The following is a 25,604-nucleotide window of genomic DNA, read 5'->3' as shown; positions in this document are numbered from 1 at the left end:
GCTAAAAGAGAGAGCCACTTTAACTAAGTTGTTTTCAGCAGAGCCATCCCTTTGCTGAGTTCCTATCAATAAGTGTTACCAAATGTACAGTCACTAATTCATCACATAATGCAGACTCATGTTTTAAAAGTGTGATGTAAACTGTTAACCACACTGCCTGTGTTGCTTCCCTAAAACATTTTAAAGTGTGTTAGAGATGGGGCACGCTTGTTGACTGACGAACACGCGTCTAGATCAAAGCATGGCTCTCCCAGTTTGCTGCCTTATATAGCTTACTTAACTCTCTTGCCTTATGTAGCAAAGACCCTCAACTGCTGCTTGGCTGAGCTATTTTTGCCTGAGTGTACTTGCTTATGCTATTCTTGGTCCCCTCTGTGTCAGACAGTCTTCCAGTGGCAGTAAGGGGCAGAGCAGATCTTTACTCTGAGCCCGGGTTTAGGACCACCTCACAGGAGAACTCTCCGTAATTCTCCGCCTCCAGATGGCGCACACGATGGCTCCCTTTGGAGCAGAGTTTTCACTGGGTTGTAGAGACATTTTTAGCTAAACGTCTCTCCGTTTCTTGATTTGAGGGAGAAAAGTCTTAAAGCCAAACTGCTAAACTTAAAAAAATCCCTTTGGCTTTCTGAGGAGAAGCATCCCTGTCCCAATCCCCCAACTTTGGAAATATTGGACAGAGAGTAGTCCCCTCCCCCCACCACACACACACACAGTCACCAGGGCAAAACTTGCACCAAAGGCAAAGCTCCCAACTGGTGTCTGGGTGAAGTACATGCCAAGACAGAGAAACCAGGCACCCAGCTTGCATGCGAACAGTGTCCATGCTGAGATAACTGAGCAGGCTGCCAGCTTGTGTGTCAGTGAGGGCCATGCCAAGATGGTTAAGAAGGCTGCATGGAAGTTCCCTTCGCTGAGACCAGTGGCATAGAGCCAGTGGTAAGTTCTTCAAAGCCTCCCCCAGGCATGGAACCCCTATTGCAACCACTTGCAGAGCAAGCAGCAAAGTTTCACTGTAATCTTGGGGGAAGGCAAGTTCCCTCCATACCACAGTTCTGATCCTGTTTGGCAATTATATTTCTATAGGCACCTAAAAATTGATGTAAAAAGAGGTTGCTTTTAAAAACTATGTCCTTAACACCAGAAGCGTGCGCCTGGGCCTGTTGGGGGTATAGGCCTAATCCAGCTTCTATTGATGTAAATGGGACTCTGACCATACAACTTCAGTGGGCATTGGATTAGGGCCCTGGCCATCCCTGCCAGTGCACACACCAGTTATATTGCTCAGATGCCGTCTCTGGCTGACAGCACCTGTCACGTAGGTGTAAACAGGTGGGTGTGCCAAGCATGGTCCCAAAGCACTATGCATGCTTTGTCCTTCACATGCATAGTGCTTCCCTCCGCCTCTGCTTGGGTCGGGGGCTACAGTTGCTAGAGCCCATCTCCTAGCACTGCATTGGCTCTCGGAGAGACCGTTGAGTCCAAAGGGTCTGTTTTGCCAAACGAGTTGACATGGAAAATAACAATTTTTTCTGAAAATACCCTGAAAAGAAACTAAATTCTGACTCAAAGTTTGCTTGCTGGAATGATTGGATTGACCTTTAGGAAAATATGAGAGTAAAAAATATAATGGTGAGGGAAAAGTTACATGCACTATAATTTACAACATGGCAAGACATTAATTCAATGCAGACTACAAAATCAGTCTAATTTTAGCCATCAACCTCTGCTTATATAATATTCCCCTAAAGCTATTAACTCCAGGCTTTTACCCTGTTATTGCATCCTATAAAAAGAAAATACCCTAATACCATGACAGCCCTAACAAAAATGAGCCATTAGACAATTATACTGCAAGAAAACTTTGGAGACAGTGTGGCAGTATTTCTTTCTTAACCTAATTGTTCCACTGCCAGCATTTTCAATGCTCCCGGTCACAATGGAAGGTGAGAACATGGCAGTGCCATATGCAAAATAGTATACTGTGGCATACTGGTCACAGGGACCTTCTGCAGCAAGAACAGTTTAGTTCTGTGTGAAATTCTCATAAAGGACTGCAGTTGAAAGGAATCCATTAGTTGAAAAAAGAACAGGGCTGCTACTCTGAAACCTGTCATTAGTTGAAAAGTTCACTTATATCCTCCACTCCCCACAGCCAATACTAGTGTGTGCTTATTTTAGTTATTTGTTTTATGATAGGAAAGATAGACAGAAGTGCTTTAACCCCATTTCCCCTTCTCCCCCCAAATTCTTCAACCCTATAGGCTGATTTCTTGCTGCAAAGTTATCCTGTCTGCTCATTTGGAAAGGTAATGAGTTATATTAATTCCCCTGAAGTGTTATTTTTTTCTCCCCTCCTGCTTAAGCACTCCACTGTCTTTACTGTAACATAAATAAAAGCTTTAGCGAAAGACTGAAAAACAAATTGATAGTGATGGAGCCTCCTTGTCTTCTCCAAGGGGTTTCCTCTTCTCAGTTTTTAATGAGGCCCATATTAGTTGTCATTCTTACCTTCCCTAATGAATAGTTTGAAAGAAAAGCTTTTAATATGTGCAGCATAATTTGTGCCAAGCTGCTGACCTTTGCTTTTGATAAGACCTCATTTGAGGCTCAGTCCCAAGACCAAACATATTGTTGGATCAATCATGTTGATTTTTGGCTCTGATAGTTACATGCAGCTAATGAGTTGTATGGTGTACACATTAACCTCAGACCTGACTGTGCGGATGCCAAGCACGTAGCAAAATCACACCGGGGCTTCAAAGAGACGCACTGTGCTGGCATCTTAATAGAAGCGTGCAATTAAAAACAGTAGTACATGTCACTGGTTCACTGCTTGTGGGAGTAGAATGTAATCAAGGGAGTAGAATGTAAACAAGCCATCTTCTGTCTGTTTAAAAAAAATCTCTGCATCATAAAGGTGCTTTATGAACTGTAAAATAGAGATTAAAGCCTGAACGTTTAAACAGTAAGGTAATGATTTTACTACCAAAGGGGAAGCTGCTTTGGGAAACAGCCATTGAATAATACATTTAAAGGCTGTCTGATTACCACACAATGATTCTCCTTGGATTTGAAGGCATTTTAGAGCAGGGCTATGATTTCCATTTGACAAACGTGATCACACATGTATCAATATTTTACCAAGGAGGGGCCTTCCATCTTCATAGGAAAAAGCCACTTTGATCAGTGGTTGAGGTACTAGAACATTATCAGCTAGTTTATATGGAAGTGCTTTTGCTCAATTGTGAGAAATGGTGCTGGATTGAACAGGCCAGATCTCAGTTTACACTAGTGTAAATCCAAAGTACTTCCATTGAAGTCAATAGAGTTACCTCATATCTGACCCATTGCATTCAAACTGTTAGCAACTAATTCTGAAGACACTAGTTCACTGAGAAACAGAGGCCGAATCCTGCACTCCATATTCAGTCTCCGAGTCCACAGGAATTTCACTTGGGTAAGGGCGCTAGGATTTGGCCCCAAGTTAGTAACAGATTGTTACCCACATGGCCTTGTTAGCAGGCAGCTGGTTAACCATCCACATAGAGCCATGGGCAAAAATCCCAACATGCACAATCTGTTACTCCCGGCCATTTACCCCAGTTTAAGGATTAGGAAAGAAAACAAACATTGCATGTTAACCACATGAATATGAAGCAAAGAATGCTGGGATGAGTATAAGCCTTAAACATCCAGCTGCAGGAATATATTAGACATGCAAAGGTGGAATAAATACGACCACAGATTCCCAGACCGTTCCAAGCCATCACTTTAATACAACAAAAACTTATCAATAAGGCTGAAAGAATGTTAGTGCTTGAAATAGGAAGTCAGATAGAAAATCATGAAGCATTGAACAACAAACAGCTCTCTAGTAGGGCTCCTGAAACGATTTTGAGAGCAGTTTTTACCCACGTCTTACTAAAGAGAATGTCTTGTGGGCTCTCTCCCTCCCTTCCGTGATCAGATAGCATCCCTGTGTGTAGCCCTGTAGAGGTGATGCTTGCTTATGTTAAGTAGAAGTGTGTTGAAATGTAAGTAGAGAGTAGGTTTTTGGGCCCAAATTTGGGTTTGATAACAAGACCTAGTAAAACATGAGTGAAGTGAAATGAGACAATTCAGAAGCAAGTGAGAGAAAAGTTAGGACATAATCCCAGGTCATGTTATAAATGTGTTTTGGTTTTAACGAGTGTTTTAGACAAAATGTGAATATTTTAGAAGAATGGGATCTGTATCGATAGTTATTAGAATGATATTTATGCAGATGTTAATTAAGACGTTTAATGTGAAATAGCCAGTGAGAAAGTAGAAAATATTTAATTGTGGTAGTGAAAATACAGATATGGTAAATGGTAGGCTTAATGCTAATTAACTAAGGGGTATTATGATTATACCAAGGGCAGTATGCTAATTTTAGCATGCTCATCCACCACCAAGGTACCATTAGAGAAAGTTATATACTCATTCTACTCATCCGGGGACTAATCACCCCAACATACACCATTTCATCCTAGAATGTGAGTATCAATGCAAAAAGCAACAAAGAGTCCTGTGGCACCTTATAGACGAACAGACGTATTGGAGCATAAGCTTTCATGGGTGAATACCCACTTTGTCAGACGCATGCAGTATATGGTTATATTGGAAAGCCTGTTTGCTTTAACTAATTTTCTTTAATAAAGTCTTAATTCTATCACTCATTATGTCACTCACAGTCCTCCACTAAGTTAAATTATTTTTAACTGCCCCAGAAGCTTGACCGTTGAGGAGCTCAGTTTGGTTCTATTTCTTATTTTTAAACTATTGGGAACACATAAATCAAGGTTACATATGGCAACTACAGCAATCGCTTACCTGGAGAATTAGTATTAGTGACATCTTTGATGAGCAGATTACCAATTGGGAACAAGGAGGAGCCAGCATCCTATGACCTATCTGCTGTTTGTGGACCCTGGACCACAGTTTGGGAACTGCTGCTCTCCAGCATTTCTCTTCCTAACCAGATATAGCAAAGTACCTTACAAAGTCACAAGCTATCATACAGTCCTGCCCAGAGGGAATGTGGGAAAAATAGCATAGTTATCAATGCTGCCCAGCATAAAACCATAAAATGGGCAAGTTTTAGATGATATTACTTAAATCTTAGATTAAATCTTAGATTCCAACGATAAGACTCGGGGCAAATAGCCTTACTGGATCACAATTTCTTCTTGCCCTTGACATACAGCTCTCCCTCTCCCAGGAGCCCCGGCTGCTGTTCCACCTGGCTGAGCCAGGTTTTTGCATAGAATCTCCTTACAGTTTCCTGTCTAGTTTTCTAAACATACAGCATAGGAATGCTTTCTTGTTGAGCTCACCAGGGCTTCATCTCCATTGAAAATAATGGGAGATGGCTTCCCATCTTTATTAGGGGAAACCTCACTTTCACATACCAAGCCTTTAGTAAAATTGTGGCCATTCTCCCTGAGGGCATCTTCTGGCTTCAGTGTCATTGGAAACCATAGGGGATGTTGGCCATCCTTGTTAGGGGCAGCCTTGATTTTTATGAAATGACAGACATTTTGTGCAAAGGCAAATTGTGAAAATAACTGTAAAGATTCACTACATTAATTAATAACTTTGCTTAATCACAACATAATTTCTCCAAAAACTAAGTACTCAGCTTATCCAAGATAAGATTCAAAGGTGACTTGATTACAGCCTGTGAGCACCTTCATGGAGAGAAGATTTCTGATAGAATAGTGGCCTTTTTAATCTGATAAAGGCATAATGAGATCCAGTGTCAGACGAGGTAGAAGGTTTAAATTGTTAACAGTGAGGGTAATTAAATATTAGAACAACTTATACCAAATAGCTCAAATGACAGCTCAAAACAGATGAGGTTGGAATATGCTCCTAACCCTCAGCCCTACTCAACATTTGCATTGGAAAAAGATGATCAACTTACCAAAATGGACAGTGGATTCTCAGCCACTTGAAGTCTTTACATCAAGATTGGATATTTTCCTGAAATATTTGCCGGAGCCCAGCCAGAAGTTAGGGTTTGATGCAGGAATTACTGGGTAAAATTCTATGCCTTGTGTTATTTGTGAGGTCAGACTAGATGATCATAATGGTCCCTTGTAGTTTTAAAAATCTATGAATTGGTTAGTGAAAAGAGTCCAAAAACAGATGAGACATGGCAGGAAGTTTTTTCATAAAGGTTCCATTTTAAATTCGTTCTAACTCAAACCAAATAAATGTAGTTAAAAATCCTGTAAATTTTTACTCTACTTTACTTTAAATCTACTCGCAGATCATGTGCATAAATTTGGGGAAACTATATGGTATTATTCATTCAAAACAGAGGCTGAATACCTGATTTAAGTGAAAAACTGAATCCAACCTTAATTATAGAAGATCTACTTGGTCTTTGTAATAATGCGTACACTGGATAGTGCCAAAAAGAAGAGTATGAGCATTGTTGTTGAATATCACATCCCTGAACTGCTTATTGAGTGTTTTTTGGCAATGCATTATATAGGAAACCATTTATGCTAATGTATGGTCCCACTACCACAGAAAAGGATCAGCCCAAAAAGCAATCAGCCTTTATATTCTATAATGTTCACAGAACGTGAATGGTTTGGTCACTGCTAGGGTTAGTAGTTTTCTGTGGCTTGCTGCATGTGAACTCGAGATAAAGCTGCTCAGATGGAACAAATAATTAAACAATTAATTTGCAGACACCTAAAAGATAATAAAGTAAGTAATAGTCAGCATGGATTTGTCAAACCAATCTGATAGCTTGATAGGGTAACAAGCCTTGTGGATAGTGGGGAAGTGGTAGATGTGGTATATCTGTACTTTAGTAAGGCTTTTGACAATGTCTCGCATGACCGTCCCATAAACAAACTAGGGGACTACAACTTATATTGTGCTACTATAAGGTGGGTGCATAACTAGTTGGAAAACCATTCCCAGGGAGTAGTTATCAGTGCTTCATAGTCTGGAAAGGCATATCGAGTGGGGTCCCGCAGGGATCAGTTCTGGGTCCGGTTCTGTTCAATATCTTCATCAGTGATTTAGATAATGGCATAGAGAGTATACTTATAAAGTTTGCGGACGATACCAAGCTGGGAGGGATTGCAAGTGCTTTGAAGGAAAGAATTAAAATTCAAAATGATCTGGACAAACTGGAGAAATGGTCTGAAGTAAATAGGATGAAATTCAATAAGGACAAATGCAAAGGAAGGAACAATCAGTTGCACACATACAAAATGGGAAATGACTGCCTAGGAAGGAGTACTGCGGAAAGGGATCTGGGGGTCATAGTGGATCACAAGCTAAATATGAGTCAACAGTGTAACACTATTGCAAAAAAAGCAAACATCATTCTGGGATGTATTAGCAGGAGTGTTGTAAGCAAGACACAAGAAGTAATTCTTCTGCTCTACTCAGTGCTGATTAGGCCTCAATTGGAGTACTGTGTCCAATTCTGAGCACCACATTTCGGGAAAGATGTGGACAAACTGGGAAAAAGTCCAGAGAAGAGCAACAAAAATGATTAAAGGTCTAGAAAACATGACCTCTGAGGGAAAATTGAAAAAATTGAGTTCGCATGCAACACAAATTTACATTTTGCTTTTGAGAATTTGGTCAGGAAAGCATTGTATATTCTTTGACCTCACAATTAAGTATGTACAGCCAGAGAACAAGAAGTTTTTAATAGGAGGATGAATAAATATTCATATGTGTGCATACACTTTTTTAAAACGTTCCTTCCATTAAGTGCTGGGGCCTGCTGCTCCCAGTGTCTATGGCATTACCTCTGAAAGCAAATAGACATTTCCAAATCTTTTCTCAGATGCTATTTAGATGACTGTATATCTTGGGTTCTCATATGGTAACCTAGGCTACTGGCAGGAAACACCTGTTTTTTTTAATCACCAGGCTCCAACAGCTATGCACTTTGGCCACACTTGAACATTCCTGAAGCTGTGTGAACATATTGCGTATTGTGGGTTTTTTCCCTTATTTATAGGTTCCTGCTGAACAAGTTGTACCAAGCAAGTGTCTGTTTACTGATCTCTTACTAAAAATAATTGTACATTTTAGAATGCTGATGTACATTTTTGATATACCTTCTTGTTTGGTTTATATTAGTAACATCAATGACATTTGTGGGGGGGAATCTAATTAAAAAAAATGAAATGTTGAGCAGAAAGCTTATGGAAGGAAAAGCTTGTGCACTTATTTATGTAAATAAATATATATCCTGTGATCTCACTTCACTTCACCCACCCTTTGTGCTTCTTTCCCCCACCACATGTAAAAGGCATTTTGGACTGCTTTCAGTAAGGGAAGCATTTTTAGAACGTAAGAATGGCCACACTGGGTCAGAACAAACGTCCATTGAGTCCAGTATCCTGTCTTCCAACAGTGGCCAATGCCAGGTGCTTCAGAGGGAATGAACAGAACAGGCAATCATCAAATGATCCATCCTCTACGTGTGGGTGTAGGGCAGGAGCTCAAGGCACAGGCAACAGGAGAAGACTGGAGCAGTTAGTACCTGGGTGGCAGAAATGTCACAAAGGAAGATCAGCTTTGAGAGGGACGGGACATATGCAGCTGGATGGATGAAGTGGGAAATCTTCTCAGAGGACTGCTTCTCTTGAGATAGTCGGCCTTTCTGGTTAGATGGGGTGGGGGCAAGAGAAGCTGCCTGAGTAGCTGAGTAAGAGTTTGTTTTCTTCTGTGGTGTTTTACTATTTGGGGTATAAAAATCCAACTAAACCATGATTATTTAATAATCATGCTTATTATGGCAGTGCCTAGGAACCAACCGAGAACAGGGCCCCATCGTGCTAGGTGCTGTATAAATACAGAGTAGTAGACAATGTTTGCTCCAAAGAGCTTACAATCTACATAGATAAAAGGAAGGGGAAAGGAGTATAACACAAAAGCAGGGAGATTAATGTGATGGTGGCAAATGTCATGTTAGTTCTATGGGGAATTTTTGGAGGGGTGAGGTTTAAGTGGAACTCAGGAGGAGATAAGCTAAATGGAATGAAAAGGGAAAGAAGAGGGAGCATCGAAGAGAGGAGGGTGGAGGAGAGGGCAGTGGAGGAAAGAGCTTATGATGGTCATGTGTGAAGTGAAGCTGAGGTGAAGAGGCTGTTTGCTCCAACCTGGTTCCTCAGTCAGCACAGAGATGAGAATGTTGAGTCAAAACAGGTGCATGGATAGTTCTTATAAAGTCCCTCGTTTGAAAGACCCAAACCAGCCCCAACTGAACCTTCTATAACTTTGAGGTTAATTTTTCGCTTTTACAAGGAGATCTCCAAGAAAGGAGTCTTAGTTTTTCTGCATTTTTTTTTTTTATTTAGGATAGGAAACAAGGGCTGTTTGCACTCTGAGGTCATGTACATCTCTTTCCATTAGTCAAGAAAAGCATTGAATAAAAATTATTCCTTACTCTGTTCAAATGGCTTTTGACAACTGCCTGAACATGTACCAGAATAGGCAGCAGAAATAGGATGTGGCTTTAGGATAATATCCAAAAGAATGAACAATTCTGAAAAATATTTGCAAGGAACCAAGCACTATCTGATAATTGTTATGCACCTGTAAACCTGAATAACTTGGACACGCAAGGTGGATCTGAAAAGTGGGCTGATGGATTGATTTTAGCCCCGGTTACTGTACAGATAGTTACAAAAAAGAAAAGGCAAGAAAGTGCCTACCTGTCTCAGAGGTGACAGTCAGGCTGCTGTTCTATCCTAAACTGGTGTAGCAGATAACTAGGGATGTCTGGCTTGATTTTAACTTCAATCAGGAGTAACTCCTCTGAGGTCAGTGGAATTAAGCCAGTGTAAAACGCTATACACTTTGATTCTTCCCCTCACTCCCATTTCTGACTCCCCTTGGTACAGACCTTTGAGTTAGGGTTAAATCCACTTTCATCCAAGTTCAATCAAAGATCAATTGATAAGGTCTGCTTGTGAGATGAGAGGGTGAGGCCCCTCTGGTCCTATGGACCATCCATCTTTCCATTGGCTGCTACTACAGTAGAACCTCAGAGTTACGAACACCAGAGTTACGAACTGATCAGTCAACCACACTCCTCATTTGGAACCATTTGAAAGAGTAATTATAACATTTTGTTCAGAGTTATAAACAACCTCCATTTCTGAGGTGTTCGTAACTCTGAGGTTGTACTGTACTTAAAGTCTCTACACAGCTGTTCTCTTTTCCTTGGTCACTTGTCTCAGGCAACTTATCTGTAGTTATGTTTAGTTTTGAATACATGTATGCCAGACCGGGAACCTGATTTTCAGCTCATTCACACAATTAGTAATAGAATTGTGTTAATTAATTGCAAAAAGAACACCGATAGCTTCTTTTTTTTGTCAAATACTTAATACTTTCCACATGGTTAGGAAAACTAAAAGCCAATAGGAGAAATCACATTTAAAAAAACTGCTTTGTGACTACGCTGGGAATGTGGCATGCAGTCGGTTTAAAGTTTAAAAAGGACTATATAAAAAAACTGGAGACTACACTGAGGACAACAAATTAACACATAATTGGAGAACAAGATATATGAGGAAGTGGTACGTGTAGTTTCTGATTCTCTTTTCACATAGTTCTACAATGGTGTAATTCAGTGGAGTTCTTCTTGATTTACAGCATTTTATGTGAGAAGAGACTCAGTCCCATAAAGTCTATAAAAGAGGGAACTCCTATTTACCTTCATAGTAAGAGTATAATCGGATGAAAGGAATAATTCTTAGTCTCGGAAGATAGGAGGATATAGAGCAATGGTTCTGTGTGAAGGAAAGAAAGTTTGTTATGTATTAGGAGAAAGATCTGAGCAATTGAAAACAGTGACACAAACTAATCAAGAGAGGTAGTTGTGGTACCATCACAACGAACAGCCAAGAACAGGCTAAATAAGACATCATTGGAACTACATTTTCCGAGACCATGCACTGTATTCAATGGGGATGATCACACTGGATAGCACAAATGGCCTTTTATGGTTTTATTATCTACAGACCAATTCCTGCAGTCTTTACTCAGAGTTTCCTTTTACTTCAATAGGAGCTTTATTTGAATAAAGAATTCAGAATTTATGATGATTCTCTACACATAGCTCTACGTTGTCTTTCACTTTTATGTGGCTTGAAAGGTGACCTTTGATCTATGTTTGTTTTAACTGTTAGGGAATCCTGTGAATACTGAAGCTGATTCTTTCTGAATGTACCTGGCATTTGCTATGTACTATGATTTATTAACTCACAATAGGAAAGTTTCCTCTATTGATGAAACCAACTTGATTAAAAGATATGTATCTCACACATTTTTGTTTAGAGATGTGGTGAATTTGCAAAGAGAAACAGAAGAGATGATATCATTACCAGGAAACTGTTAAGGTTACTAAATTATATACATCAGTGGTGACTCTTAAAAATATGTGTGAAACCTTAGCTCCATGTCATCTGCTTAGACAAGTTCTTTATTTTATTCCTCTAAAACATTTCTTCCAGAGAGATGATTGGTGCTCAGTAGGAATGTCCTTTCTGGAAATTAAATGCTATGGTCACATAGTGAAAGTGTTAAAAATATAGCTTAAAAGCATCAACTTTCAAAATTGCATTGCTCTTACTATGTAATTTGTTGATATTCATAGAACTTAAGTCTGAAGATTGACATTCCTAATGGTCTATAGTTTAATAATCTTTATGAAATAACATAGCATTGCACTAAATCCATTAGTACCATGTGTGGCTAATTTAAAACTCAGCATAGATAACTACCAAGTAGAAGATTCGTTATAATCATACTGCTAATTCACCTATGTTGAATATTCATAGTTCCTGTTAAATGTAGCAAGCTCTTGAGGTGGGATGTTTTATCACAGATAATTGATTAGTTAAAAGATTGGTGCCATAGCCCTTTGGGCTGTGAACTTGTCATATCTAATAAGCTAAGCAGCATCAGGCCTGGTCAGTGATGCCCCACAAAGAGCCAAGGTTCTCCAGAAAGGAGCAATGTTAATTCAGTAGATGGTATACTTCTAACTGAATGCATACTCAACAGGTGCCCAACAATGATGTTAGATATATTATCTCATTTGAATGAGGTGTAAAAATGGAGACCCTAATTTATAGTCCAGTTTTGCCAACTCTGGTGAGTTTATCACAAGTCTCATGATTTTTGGTGTACTTCTAATTGCCACTGTTCTGGAAATCAAGAGTGCGTGAAAATCTCTGCTTGCATTTAAAAAAAAAAAAGTAAAAGGGAAAAATAAGGTAAAATTCTCGCTTTTGTGGTTGCAGAAAAAAGGTTGAAAATGTAAAGCAAATGCAGCCTAAAGGCTCAAAAGACTAACAAAAAAGAACCCTAATATTATTGGGATTTTTTTTCAGAAAAATCATACATTCATAGCCAGTCTCATGGGTTTCTGGGACTGGCTTGTGATTTTTGACTGCTTAAGGTTGGCAGTACTGATTAGTCATTAAAGATCCTGTAGCATTTTTTACAAGAGGATGGTTGTGTGTGGATATACCATATGTATGGTGATGATCTCCACATCATAAATTACAGAACTCGGTGATAACAGGCATTTATCATGCACCTTCTGCACTCTAGCCCCTAACCCATTTCCCTGTGGGACATAATTCTTCTAACATTCCAAACCTCTGAGCTGCTTATAACAGCTGCATCTTTTAAAAAAAAAATCTTGCTACAAGGATGTTTCCTTCTTTCTCATCAAATGTGGAATCCTCACCCTCGTAGCTCCCCAAAATTACAGTGGCCCCAGGCCCAGCATCGGCAGTACTCAGTTCTGAACAACTGACAGGTTTAAGATCTGATATTGTATGACCCTGCATGCCTAGAAATGGGAATTTTATACCACAGGAAAGAGGAGATTGCCAGACACACTTATTTCTAAGTGTGGACAGACACACTTATTTCTAGCCCCAAAAGGCCGTCCTCACCCTCCAGGAAAAAAAAATCAAAATAAAACCTATCCCAACAAGAGCTCCTGTCACCGGGGAAGGAAAAGACACAGGAGTCTCTATGAAGTCCTCTAGGGACTTAGCTTTGCCAGTTTAATTGTGTGGAGAAGAGCTCATTAACTGCAACCAGGTAACCAAGGACTCTATACACGTAGCAATGATGTGAGACTAGGAGACTAAAGTTAAGCTTCTAAATCCTAAATTCTAGATGTGGCCATCAAAATAAATGGTTTTAGTTTCCAATGTGCTGGGCACCTAACAGCTTTCATTGAAGTTGATGGGAATCATTGGGTGCTCAGGATTTTTCAGAATTAGGCCACTTATTTAGGAGTATAACTTTAGACTCCGATTTTAAAAAAATCTTAGCTCTAGAATGTTTCTATGTTTCTGTGAAGTGTGTGTCCTACTCAAAAGACCTGTTGGTGTAGTATGGTATTATGAGGGGGACTCACCTCTTGAGTGCTTCCAAACAGCTGTGTGTGGTATCACAGTCCTTTTCTCACCCCTGGTGCCCTCTGCGGGCTAATGATTGACCTGGGTAGATCTTAAATGGTTTGGGCATCCAGCCAAGTCACAAAGGCCAAATGAACCCCTTCCGGGGTTTTAAAAAGTCCAATAACTAAACCGTCTATTTGCCCTTGCCTACGGTCTTTGGCTCCAGCTCTGGCTCCTTTAAATTCAGCCCTTTCTTGGGATCCCAAATAAGGTATATCCCCTTTTGTGGTTTATGCTACTTTACCTGTCGCTGGTAGGGACCCCAAGGCCATCTACTACTCGGGGTTCCAACCTATGGACTCTTTAAATGGCAGCCCCGTACTGCTCAATGCAATATGTTGCTGTTTCTTCCCTGCGCCTATTCCTACCTGGCCCCTTTAGTTTCACCCTTATCTCAGGGTTACAGTTCTTAGGTCCTCTCCCTCAGTGCAAACCCAGCTTAGCAAAATACAGCCAGAAAATAAACTCTGATTCTCCCTCAAGTTCCTTTGGCCAGAGAGGCAAACCCTTCCTAGCCCCTCTGGTCCCAGCCAGAAACTGAACTCTATGGTCCTGCAGCTCCTTTCCATCTGAGCCTGCTGGGCTCTATTGGCTGTGACAAGCCCCTCTAACCCATGCCAATGGGTCTCTTGAGCTTCCAAGGTGGCTGCTTTAGTGAGGCCTCTCTATGCTGGACTGGAGGACCTACCTTTGCTGCTCTTGTTCTCCCATCTTGCTGCTTCCTGGAGTGGAGCGTAGCAGAGCAGTGGGGCCTCTAGCAGTGGCCACAAAGCCCTGATATGTCCCATCACAGGTGCAAAGATTTTATTAGCACTCTGCAAGTAATTAATTTGTGTACACCAGAATTATCGTGAATTCACTGTGGGTTGTTTGGTGTTTTTAATTGGATTACTGTTCATTGGATGCTAAGCTGAAATTACTCAAATCAGTGTGTTCCAGACTGCAGTCTTTGAGACATTGTAATAACAATGGCAAAGAAACAACCCGTTCCTACTGTGTTTCTTCCAGTGGTTGTGATTTGTAATGTAATGATTTCTAATTCTATTCCCATTTCAGTCACTGGGAATTTTAATATTGAGTTTAATGAGACCGAGCCCTCCCTCCATCCCCACCCTTTGTACTCCCTACATAAGAGCCACAAATGATTGCAATCCCTGTTCATTCCATGTGTCCCCAAAGGCTATGACCCCACCACCCATCCCACTACACCATGCTCCAGAAAAGTGTGTGCACAGGGAGAGGAAGCAACCAGTTTCTGCAGCCCCCTTAGGCACTGGAGAGTTTGAAGCACAATCCCTTCTTCAGCTCCCCTTAGGGTTACTGTGGCTCCACTCTGCCTCTTACTTATATCAGCAATGGCCTTATCTCTGACATGCAACACACACTTACCTAATAACATATGGCATCCATTGTGTACAATGAATTATGTATATACTGAAAGAGTTTGTGCGTTGTAGGTCAGAGTTAAGGTTGTTAATGAAATGAGTAAGGTGAAATTTTACGTATCAGGACTATATATCTCATTCTCCGCTGAACCAACCACCATCACTACTAAAACACCAGAATGCCTATAGGCTATTAGCTCCTGGGTGAAGAGCAGCTGGCCTACAGAGAACTGTGGCAAGACTGACATGATGCTGGTTGGAAAGGGAGAACTACCTGTAGATGTCAGGAAAGGGATGTTTCTCCTCAACATATTCTTTTTTGTCTCCTTCCTCTGAAGTATCAGAGAGGGCCATAACTGGAAATGGGACACAGGACAGGAGGGGATGGAGCTCTGAGGTGGTATTAAGAATTCTTTTTCTCAGGTGCATGGCTGGTGGGTCTTACTTTCATACTTAGTGTCCAACTGATTGCCATATGCGGGGTCGAGAAGGAATTTTTCTTCAGGTCATACTGGCAGTGACCTTTGGTTTTGTCTTCCTCTGTAGCATGGGGTTGAAAACCAACGGCTGGCTAGAAAACATGATGCCTTTCTCTCAAATTAGGACCTGCCCACAGTGATCCATACGCTGGTCACCTCCAGGCTGGATTATTGTAACTCACTGTATCTGAAGCTGGATGTGAGGATGATGCTCAGGCTCCAGTTTGTACAGACTGTGGCTGCCTTACCTATTCCATGGCTTAGACCTCCTGTCACCAGCTCCCAGCCAACTTCCAGTGCCAGTTTAAGGCTTCGATCATAATGTTTGAACAATTAAAGGATTAAGCCCCAGCTACATTAAAGATCAAAGTTCAATCTACTGCAACGGAGTGGACAATGCAGATCACAGAGCCCAAGAGGAGGCACTTGAGAGTTGGGGACAAAGCATTTGTGGTCGAGGGGATCAGGCTATGGAATGAACTTCCGGAAGACAAATCCAGAGTCTGTCCATCTTTGGGAAATGCTGCAAAATCTTCCTCTTCTAAAAGACCTTTCTACCATAGGAATAATACTCACAACATGCACACCTCTTTCTACCCCAAATCCTCAACCTACCTTAAGAAAAATAAATTACCACCAAACAAATCAACCTAAACAATCAAAAAAAAATCATAAACAAAAACCCTACCCCAAGAAGAATATTTACTTCAAAAAGGCAGTAGTGGCAGACTACATAAAGTCCACTAGGGACTTCACAATTGATATTAATTGTACATGGAAGGTGCTCAGATACTGCAGTGATAGGTGGCAATAAAATCCCCTAAAAGAGATAAATTAACGAAATGTATGAACTCTAGGGGTAAAGCAGTGTTTACATAAAGTATCTTAACTGTTGTTTCTGTATTTTTTACTATTTAAGGCTTTTAATTGGAATTTGCTTTTGTGTAGTTGTATAAGAGTTTTATTAATCACTAGAGAAACCTTAGCTATAAGTTAACAAAGGTGTTGTTTTTTTGTAGAAAAAGCTTCAGTTTCTAGGGCTGTCACCCCAGCACCTTTCACAACATGTACTCATGCAAAATAACAAAACAATATATTTTAAAAAAAGTAGTGCATGTTCTTTTTGCAGTGCTTAATTACACAAAGGTGAGGGTTCTTGCTTCTTGTGGTGTGAAACCATTGATGTGTGCCTTGCAAAATCATCATCTATTCCATAGGCATATGTATTTGTGTCATATGCTTTGTTCTTCAATCATCCTTTACAGTAAAGTCTTCAGTGTGCTATTTATACAGATGACCTTTGGCAAGCTCTCATGAAAAGTATGTGTGTCAAAACGATTTTGTCCGTTTGCCCAAATATGGCTTTTCTTTTACGCAAAGAAATTGCTCTTAAAAAAAAAAAAAAAAGTATCAATGATGGCTTTGTGAAAAATGTCATACTTGGAATGAAACTTTCACTTATTACTGGAGACAGTTTTGCCCTTCTCACTGTAAAGTAAAGCAGTTTTTCCTGAGGGATATTTGGCTCTTCACTTTTACGCTATAAACGTATGTCACAGCACCATACTAATTCTAGGTAAAAAAAAAAAAAAAAAGTTTAACTGGGTCAATTTGTAAGTGCTTCAAGAGAAGCACTTTGCCTTCCTGTAAATATGCCTAGTATCTAGCAGATTTTGAGCGCTCCTGGGGCAATGTGGTGCAAGTAATAAGGCACCGGACTGGAAGCCAGGAAATTTGAGTTCTCTTGCTCACTTGTCACTGACTTGCTATGTGAACTTCTATATGCCTTGGTATCCCTATCTGCAAAATGGGGCTAATGATACTTGGCTTTCTTTCAAAGGCACTTTGAGACCTGTGGATAAAAAGCACAGCATGAGCTCTATCAGTTGCTGTAATTCTGCAGGTTTAGGAAACAACTCCTTAGGTCAAAGTTGCATTGAGATTTGCAGTTAAAGCAGATCTCAAATCCCCTTGTTTCACATTTTGTGATTGCATTTAGTCTCCAAATTTGGCACAATAAAACTTCAGAGGATAGTGTTTAGTATGCTGGAGCGCATCCCTGGATTTGTGAGCTGTACTCTGCGCATACACCTGGTGATCCCAGGAGATAGGCTAGATAGTGCAGGGTTTGGTGGTGGGATTGGGGGAGAGAGATGGAGCTGAAATGGATCTAGCTTTCTGCTGGGTAACCAACATTCAGCCTTACATTTGCCCTAAAAGAAGTATACCATTGCAGATTTTAATTCTCTAATAGCGACATAAAAATGAATAGCAAATTTACAACAATTCCTAACAATATGTCACCTATTCACAAGAGTTTTCCTAAACATTGCAGAAAACCGTATCTTGCAGGCATCATGTGCAATCTGATACCATAACTTGTTCACTTACACAGATAAAACGTCCATACAGAACTCTATACGACATCATTTACAAAACCCATCCCAACCCTGTAGTAACACTGCTCTACAGCCAAAATGCTTCTGAAATAAATGTACTCAAACTTTACTAATTCTGGATCACTGAGAACGAAAATGATGCTTAAAATTGTTGATTGGCTCTGGTTTTCAAGATATGCTATTGGGTCAGTATATACGACCCTTGACTTGGGAATGGCGGAGGATAAGTGAGTTATAAAGGGAAGGGATCTCAATTTAAACCAGAAATGACTAAAATACATCTTTGACTGGATCTATGAATAAATCTATGACTGGGTTTGGACAGTACTTGCTTTTTAGGCAAAACAATGAATGGTGCAATCTGAAGCTGGTATTGCGTCATACATGATATGAATTGCATCATGTTATTCCTAGAAGTCATGGATGAAGCAATCATAACGAAGCTTACATCACTCTGCTGAACAAATTGCCCTATATCAGCTCTAGAAATCACACAGTGTCGTGCTCTCTTATTTGTCAGTGTTTGATTTCGCAAAGGGACACATTTCTGTTTAGCCAAAGTGAGCAGAGATGCTTCGTACTTGTGTGAACAGTGCAGATAACTTCTGCTATGTTTGTGGTGAAGTGACTTTTACATCACAAAAGCGCAGTATAACCACTATGGTTAAGAAAGCCTATCACCTTTATTTTGGCTGCAAAATTGGAGATCAGGACAAGAGGTGGTCCCCACACATATGCTGCAACACTTGTGCAACAAATCTTTGCCAGTGGTTGAACAGGAAAAGGAAATCTATGCCTTTTGCAGTGCCAAGGATTTGGAGAGAGCCAACAGATCATATCAGCAATTGTTACTTCTGCACAGTGCCTCCAGTTGGGAAAGGTGTGTCAAAGAAGAAAAAGTGGACTGTGCATTATCCAAACATTCCATCAGCTATATGCCCAGTACCCCACAGAGAAGGACTGCTGGTTCCTGATGCACCAGAATCATTCTCACTTGAGTCAGAGGAGGAAGAGGATGAAACTTCTGGTCCTGAACCATCAATGTTACAGGACCCACATTTTCTCCCATCCTCTTCCTCTGAACCACACCTCATAACACAAGGTGAACTGAATGACCTTGTCAGGGATTTGGAACTACCCAAGAGTAAGGCAGAGCTGTTGGGCTCCAGACTACAGCAGTGGAATCTCCTGGCAGGTGATGTTAGGGTTTCCATATTCCGTGACTGTCAAAAGGATCTTGTCCCATTCTTCTTCATGGAAGGTGATCTTATAGCCTGCAACAACATCGATGGTGTGATGGCAGCCCTCAACATCGTTCACGATCCAGATGAGTGGAGACTGTTCATTGATTCATCGAAGACAAGTCTTAAAGCTGTTTTACTGCTTAATGGCAATGTTTTGCCATCAATTCCAGTTGGTCATGCAGTCCACATGAAGGAAACCTATGACGACATGAAACAACTTTTGAGGTGCATAAACTATGACCAACATCAGTGGCAGCTTTGTGGCGATTTGAAGGTTGTTGCTCTCTTGCTTGGTCTGCAGACTGGATACACAAAGTACTGCTGTTTTCTCTGCGAATGGGATAGTCGTGCAAAAGATTCCCACTACATCAAGAAAGATTGGCCACTCCGACAGTCATTGGAGCCTGGGAGGAAAAGTGTTCAGCATCCACCACTTATTGAATCAAGGAAGATTTTGTTGCCACCCTTACACATCAAACTGGATCTGATGAAGAACTTTGTCAAGGCCATTGACAAAACACAAGCAGCTTTCAAGTACCTCTGTGGAAAATTTTCAAGGTTAAGTGAAGCTAAGATAAAGGAAGGTGTCTTTGTTGGTCCTCAGATTCGTGAACTTCTTCGAGATGATGCATTTGACCGTGCACTGCGTGGCAAGGAAAAGACGGCATGGAAAGCCTTCCAGTTAGTGGCAATAAATTTTCTCGGAAATAACAAGGCAGACAACTACAGGTTGTTGGTGGAAAACCTCCTCAAGGCATACAAAAGCTTTGGTTGCAACATGTCACTAAAGATACATTTTTTGCACTCTCATCTAGATTTTTTTCCACCGAACTGCGGAGCAGTGAGCGACGAGCACGGCGAGCGATTTCACCAGGACATTGCAACAATGGAGAAACGCTATCAGGGCAAATGGAGCCCATCAGTGCTTGCAGACTATTGCTGGACAGTGACAAGAGATGCTCCATTTAATGAATACAAGAAGCGCCGAGTAGACACTGAATAGGACTAAACTATGTACATAATAGTTTTTTGCCTTTTGTTTCATAATAAATTTTATTTATATAACCCTTTTGCTGATTTTTAAAGTGTTACATAAACAGGACAGGTGAAATATTATCATGTAAAGCAACCATTAACACATGAAAAGACCTAGGTTTACAATTTATGATTAAAACTCTACTACCTACACAATATACATAGACATAAAATGTAAAAACTTAAATATCTTAGAAACAGTAGCCAATCAGTTGTTTTAATTGTCATATTTGAATTCAGCACATCAAAATACATAATAAATAGCACAATTTATCTCTGAAGCAGACGACTTCTCGAAAATTGTAGACCAGTGTAATCATCAAAAGCCATGAACATGCAATGGATAAACATGGTCGTGGGTCAAGGTCCCCGATGTGCAAGATGAGGGTGGAGATGTCCCAGCTCTGTTAATTAATATTAATTAATTAAGTTAATTAATGGAGATATCTTATCTCCTAGAACTGGAAGGGACCTTGAAAGGTCATCAAGTCCAACCCCCTGCCTTCACTAGCAGGACCAAGTACCAATTTTGCCCCAGATGGCCCCCTCAAGAATTGAACTCTCAACCCTCGGTTTAGCAGGCCAATGCTCAAACCACTGAGCTATCCCTCCCCCCGTGTGTGTATGTTAGAATTTTTGGGAAGAGGTAGTTGAGGAGGGGAGCTGACAGAGTGGAATGTAGATGATGATGGACTATGCAGCTAAGCAGCTCTGAGGGTAGGTCTACATCACAGTCGGAGATGTGATCGCAGCTTGGATAGGCACACTTAACGCTAGCTTTAATCTAGCTAGTCTGGTTAAAAATAGCAGTGAAGATGCAGCAGCATCTGCGAGCTGCAATTACAGCTTCAGCTGCAGTGTAGACATACTATAAGGCCCTGTTTATACTGGGATTCTTTTTCATCGATGTAGCTACACTGGTACAAACCCCAGTGGTGATGTATTGCACTACTGTGAGAAAGGGCTTCCACTGGTGTGATATACCCTGGTCTGAATATGCCTTAAAAGGTTGCGCCAGTGTAACAGATTGAGTGCAAATTTTGCTAGCCTAAGCAAGCCTGATGTTAATGAATAAATATATTATATTAGAAATGTAAACACTACTGTAGTTTGTGCCCTCTGCCAGCACAGAATTGTTTACAGACACACTGGCCTTGAAGGTCAGAATTGAAATGCAACTGGCCTTTTCACTGTCCCTGGATCAGCCTTCTGTTTCCAGGGTTGGCTGGTCATCTTCTGGCCTTCATGAGTGAGCCCATTTCTCACCCTTTGTCTCTTCTTTTGTACTTTAATAGTCAGGCCACTCCTCTCTGCCACTGCTGTTGATGGTTGGGGTTTTCTCCCCCCCCCCAGTTTCTAAGGAAGAGAGAAAATGAAAAGCAGAAGCACTACAGAAGATATCCAGCACTGCAGGGCATTTGTTTGAGGTTGGACGATAGCTACTTACAGCATCTTGTAGTCTTACCACTTTTAAACTTCAGACATTAGTCTTGTGGTTTGGAAAAGCTGCGTTAAAGAAAGAGATCTTGTTAACCAGAAAGCATCAGAGACTTCCTTATTTTTTTAAAGCACAGTAGATGTCCTTTTAATTGCTCTAATATGAAGAAACAATTGCTATCAGGAACAAATCGTACATTAACGAGCCTCAGCCCAACTACAGCCTCTTTATGCTGCTCTGGCAGGCACAAAGGGACTATAAAGCCAGCTTATTGGTGCTCCTGATGATTTCCTTAGCATAGGAGGAATCCCTGAGTTGCTTAGGGCCAGCCACATAGCAGCTCTGCACTACCCCTTTCCTGGCCACTGGGATAAGGGTTGTGGCTGGAACACATCTCCAGCTGCTGGAATGGTCCCCTGAGGTGGCCTGGGCAGCCAGGGGCAATTTAGAGCAGTGGTGTGCAAACTCGGGGGGTGCACTCCCCCGGTGGGGCAGGGAGGAGGTTTCAAGAGGTTCAAGAAACTTCAGTCTTTCACCCGTTTTAAAAACAAACATACAAATAAAAGCACAGCCTGCCTTATTTTCAACAATTTAGTAAGTTTCATAACCATAGTACACCTACTATCCCTTTAAAATTAATTTTGATTCTCATGAATTTTAAAACTCATTTAATGATTCATAATTTATATTAAAAGACATAAACCGGCAATACATATAATACTAGTTGAGAGCTCAGGACCTTTTGAGTGAGTCAGACGCACTAACACTAAACCGAATGAACAGTCTCATCTTTGTGTTTCCCCTCCACCTTCCGGCATAAAAAACAGTTTCGGATTACAAGTAATGCCAAAAAAAACCCCAGTTTCAAATTACAAGTAATGGCGGGGAGGGGGGCGACAAATCCTGTGAATGGTAATCGGGGGCATGTCTGGAAAAGTTTGCACACCACTGATTTAAGCATCCTTGAGGCTGCTGAAAATTGAACTGGGAGTTTGAACTAATCCACAGCCAGTCCCAGGTTTGAGTAACAGCGGCAGTAGAGGTACTAGCTCTTGTGGATGGCAGATGTCCTGCCCCCACTCCGCCTCTTTCCACCCCTGCTCCGCCCCATCCTCGTCCCCATACCACCCCTTCCCCCAAGACCCCTCCCCGCCTCTTTCTGGCTTCCGCCCCCTCCCCCGAGTGACGCCGGGAGCCTGCCAGGCAGAGCGGGGCGGGCTGTGGCCGGGTCTGGGTCGCTCGCTGCTGCTGCTGGCACCAGGCCCCCCGCTAGCCTCCCAGGCTGCCCTGGACCCCGTGTCCTCCTAAGTCCAAACATTGGAGAGCCAGGCCCATGTTCCTAAATACTGGTGGAGCACGGGCACCATGGGCCCATATAACTTGCCGCCTGTGATACCCGTCCCATCTATAGTCACCTGTGGCAATGACAGTTGCCTCGTACCACTTTTCCTGTGCTCCAGTCCTGCATGTACTCCATGCCCTCTTATAAGGAACCAAATCTGAGGTATCTGCCTGGATGCAAACACTGCTGATATTTGTGACACTTGGAACATTTGCATAGGCTCCCATCCCTGCTGTCTTCATCTCACAGTTCACACTCTCAGAACCACAGCTGAGCATATGTAATCACCTTTTCTTTGCATCACTTTTTGACTATAAAATCCAGAGTGCAATATTTATTGCGTGACTCACTGGAACAGAGGAAAGATTGCTTAAAGAGAGGGAGGGCATATGTGTGATAATCCATCATCAGTTCCTGTTTTGTGTTAAATTCCTAGAGCTGTTCAAATATTAGAATTTCTGCCCCATGGAAAATCACAATAAACCAAAATTTGTTAATGTCAATATTTTTTGAGAGATGGAAAGTTCAAAAAATTATGATTCAGAAAGGTCAAAACATTTCATTTCAACATATTTGATCTGGGGCTGTCAATCGGTTAAAAAAATAATCGTGATTAATAGTGCAATTAATTGCACTATTAAACAATAATAGAATACCATTTATTTAAAAAAAAAAAAAAAAAGATGTTTTCTTGGACATTGTAAATAAGAAGCGGGCAGCATTATCTCCTGTAAATGTAAACAAACTTATTTGTCTTAGCAATTGGCTAAATGAGAAGTAAGACTGAGTGGATTTGTAGGTCTGAAGTTTTACATTGTTTTGTTTTTGAGTGCAGATATGTAACAAAAAAAAATCTACATTTGTAAATTGTACTTTCACGACAAAGAGATTGCACTGCAGTACTTGTATGAGGTGAATTGAAAAATACTTTCTTTTGTTTATCATTTTTACAGTGCAAATATTTGTGATAAAAATAATATATATATTATTTCAATTACAACACAGAATACAATATACACCTCTACCCCAATATAACGCGAATTTGGATAGAACGCGGTAAAGCAGTGCTCTGGGGGGGCAGGGCTGCGCACTCCGGTGGATCGAAGCAAGTTCGATATAACGCAGTTTCACCTATAATACGGTAAGATTTTTTGGCGCCTGAGGACAGAGTTATATCAAGGTAGAGGTGTATATGAAAAGGTAGAAAAACATCCAAAATATTTAATAAATTTCAATTGCTATTCTATTGTTTAACAGTGCGATTAATCGTGATTAATTTTTTGAGTTAATCGCGTGAGTTAACTGCGATTAATTGACAGTCCTACTTGTTATTGTTAGATAGTCGCAGGATGAAATATTATGTCCTTTGGGGAATTTTGTATACATTGACTAAAATCCAAATCTGATAAAGGTGCAAGCCTTTATTATGTTGTTCATTGGGATCAGAGAGAGAGGAATGAAAACAGACACGTTTTCTCTTTAAACAATCTTCATATTATTTCCTGTTTAAAACTACAAAGTTCAGAAGTAAAACACATTGCATCTTCATGTTGCGTGGGAGGTGTTGACATCCCTTGCCTGTGGCTGTCTGTTCCACCCACCCTTGCACTGAAAATTATCTTGAATCAAATGAGCTCCTATGAATACGAACATCACTTGGCATCATAAACCTTGCTTGATATATTTCTGTGTTGAGACTGTTTTGCTTCGGCCAGTGAAATACTGTTCAGTCAGTCATTGTTTTCAGAAATTAACAAGCAGCTTTCTGTAAATGAATCAAATTTATTATGAATGTGGACATAACCAATTCATCAAAGACAAAGAAAAGGGGGAAAAATACACAGGCAAACGTACCCCAGCGTGTGTCAAAGCTATTTATTTTTTCTTTAACACAGAAGAGCATTTGGGGACGGGGGGGGGAGGAAACATAGTAAGGATCTAGTTTTCAAAAGTTCTTTTGTTGTTGTTGTACTTTGGGTTCCTGATAATGCAACACCACAGTATCTGAGGTTTTTAACCACTTTTTGCGAAGCATAAACCACCATAACAGAACAGTTCTCTTAAAGGCCATATTTAGATGCTTCCTGAAATGAAGTCTGCTAGATAATTTGTTTACTAAACAGGGAATGTAATTGAAATGGCTCTTTTGAGTTAATGAAAATATAAACTAGCTCTCCAAAATAGACCCAGGACTCTAATTTAATTATCTGTGGGACTCACAAATTGAAAGTACTCTTTCCTCCATTCCTGAAAGTCTGAAATGGACAAATACCTGAAGTTTACAATAAAAACTTATAAAAAAGAAACCTAAGGCAGATGAAAGAACCAGGGGCCAGATCCTCAGCTGGAATAAATGGGTCTGTTGAACTCAGTGGAGCTACGTCCATTTATACCAGCTGACTCTATGGCTCAAAGGATATAAGTAAAAATATACAAGCTGTCATAAAACTAGGATGTCTTTCAAGGGAGATTTTTTTTTCCCCCAAGAAGGGGGAAAAAAGACCCGGCTTTCCTTTGAAATATAAATTGGTTTATGTTTGTCGTGTATCAGAGGGATTGCACTTTTAGGCCCTGATCTTTCAAAGAATGGTGCCTATGCATGTGAGTAGCCTTTGGGAAGACTGGATTAATTGGATTATTAAGGTCAATAAAATTGCACGTGTGCTTAAGTGTTTGCAGGGCTAAGTCATGGCATTAAACCACAGCCCTCAAAAAGGGGAGGGATGGTGTGGAGGCATCACCACAGCAGGCACTTGCTCTTCTTGCTGCATGGAGCCAAT

The 25,604-nt window shown here is 40.7% G+C and overlaps 1 protein-coding gene across 3 annotated transcripts in view; it reads left to right on the top strand.

The window, feature by feature from the left end:
- Nucleotides 1-25,604, top strand: part of SNTB1 (syntrophin beta 1) — a 158,536-nt gene that overhangs the window by 103,700 nt on the left and 29,232 nt on the right. For 2 of the 3 annotated variants that reach the window (XM_034763539.1, XM_034763537.1), the window contains exon 4: nt 2,262-2,306. The exons of the other annotated variant lie outside the window; for it this stretch is intronic. In XM_034763539.1, the coding sequence (XP_034619430.1) occupies nt 2,262-2,306 (45 nt within the window). The remainder of the gene's footprint in view (nt 1-2,261; nt 2,307-25,604) is intronic. 3 annotated transcript variants of the gene reach the window in all.

Source organism: Trachemys scripta, chromosome 2 (genome assembly GCF_013100865.1).
Source record: "Trachemys scripta elegans isolate TJP31775 chromosome 2, CAS_Tse_1.0, whole genome shotgun sequence".
NCBI classification, from domain to species: domain Eukaryota; kingdom Metazoa; phylum Chordata; order Testudines; family Emydidae; genus Trachemys; species Trachemys scripta.
Note: the sequence above shows the minus strand (reverse complement) of the source record. Positions and strands in the feature narration are given on the sequence as shown.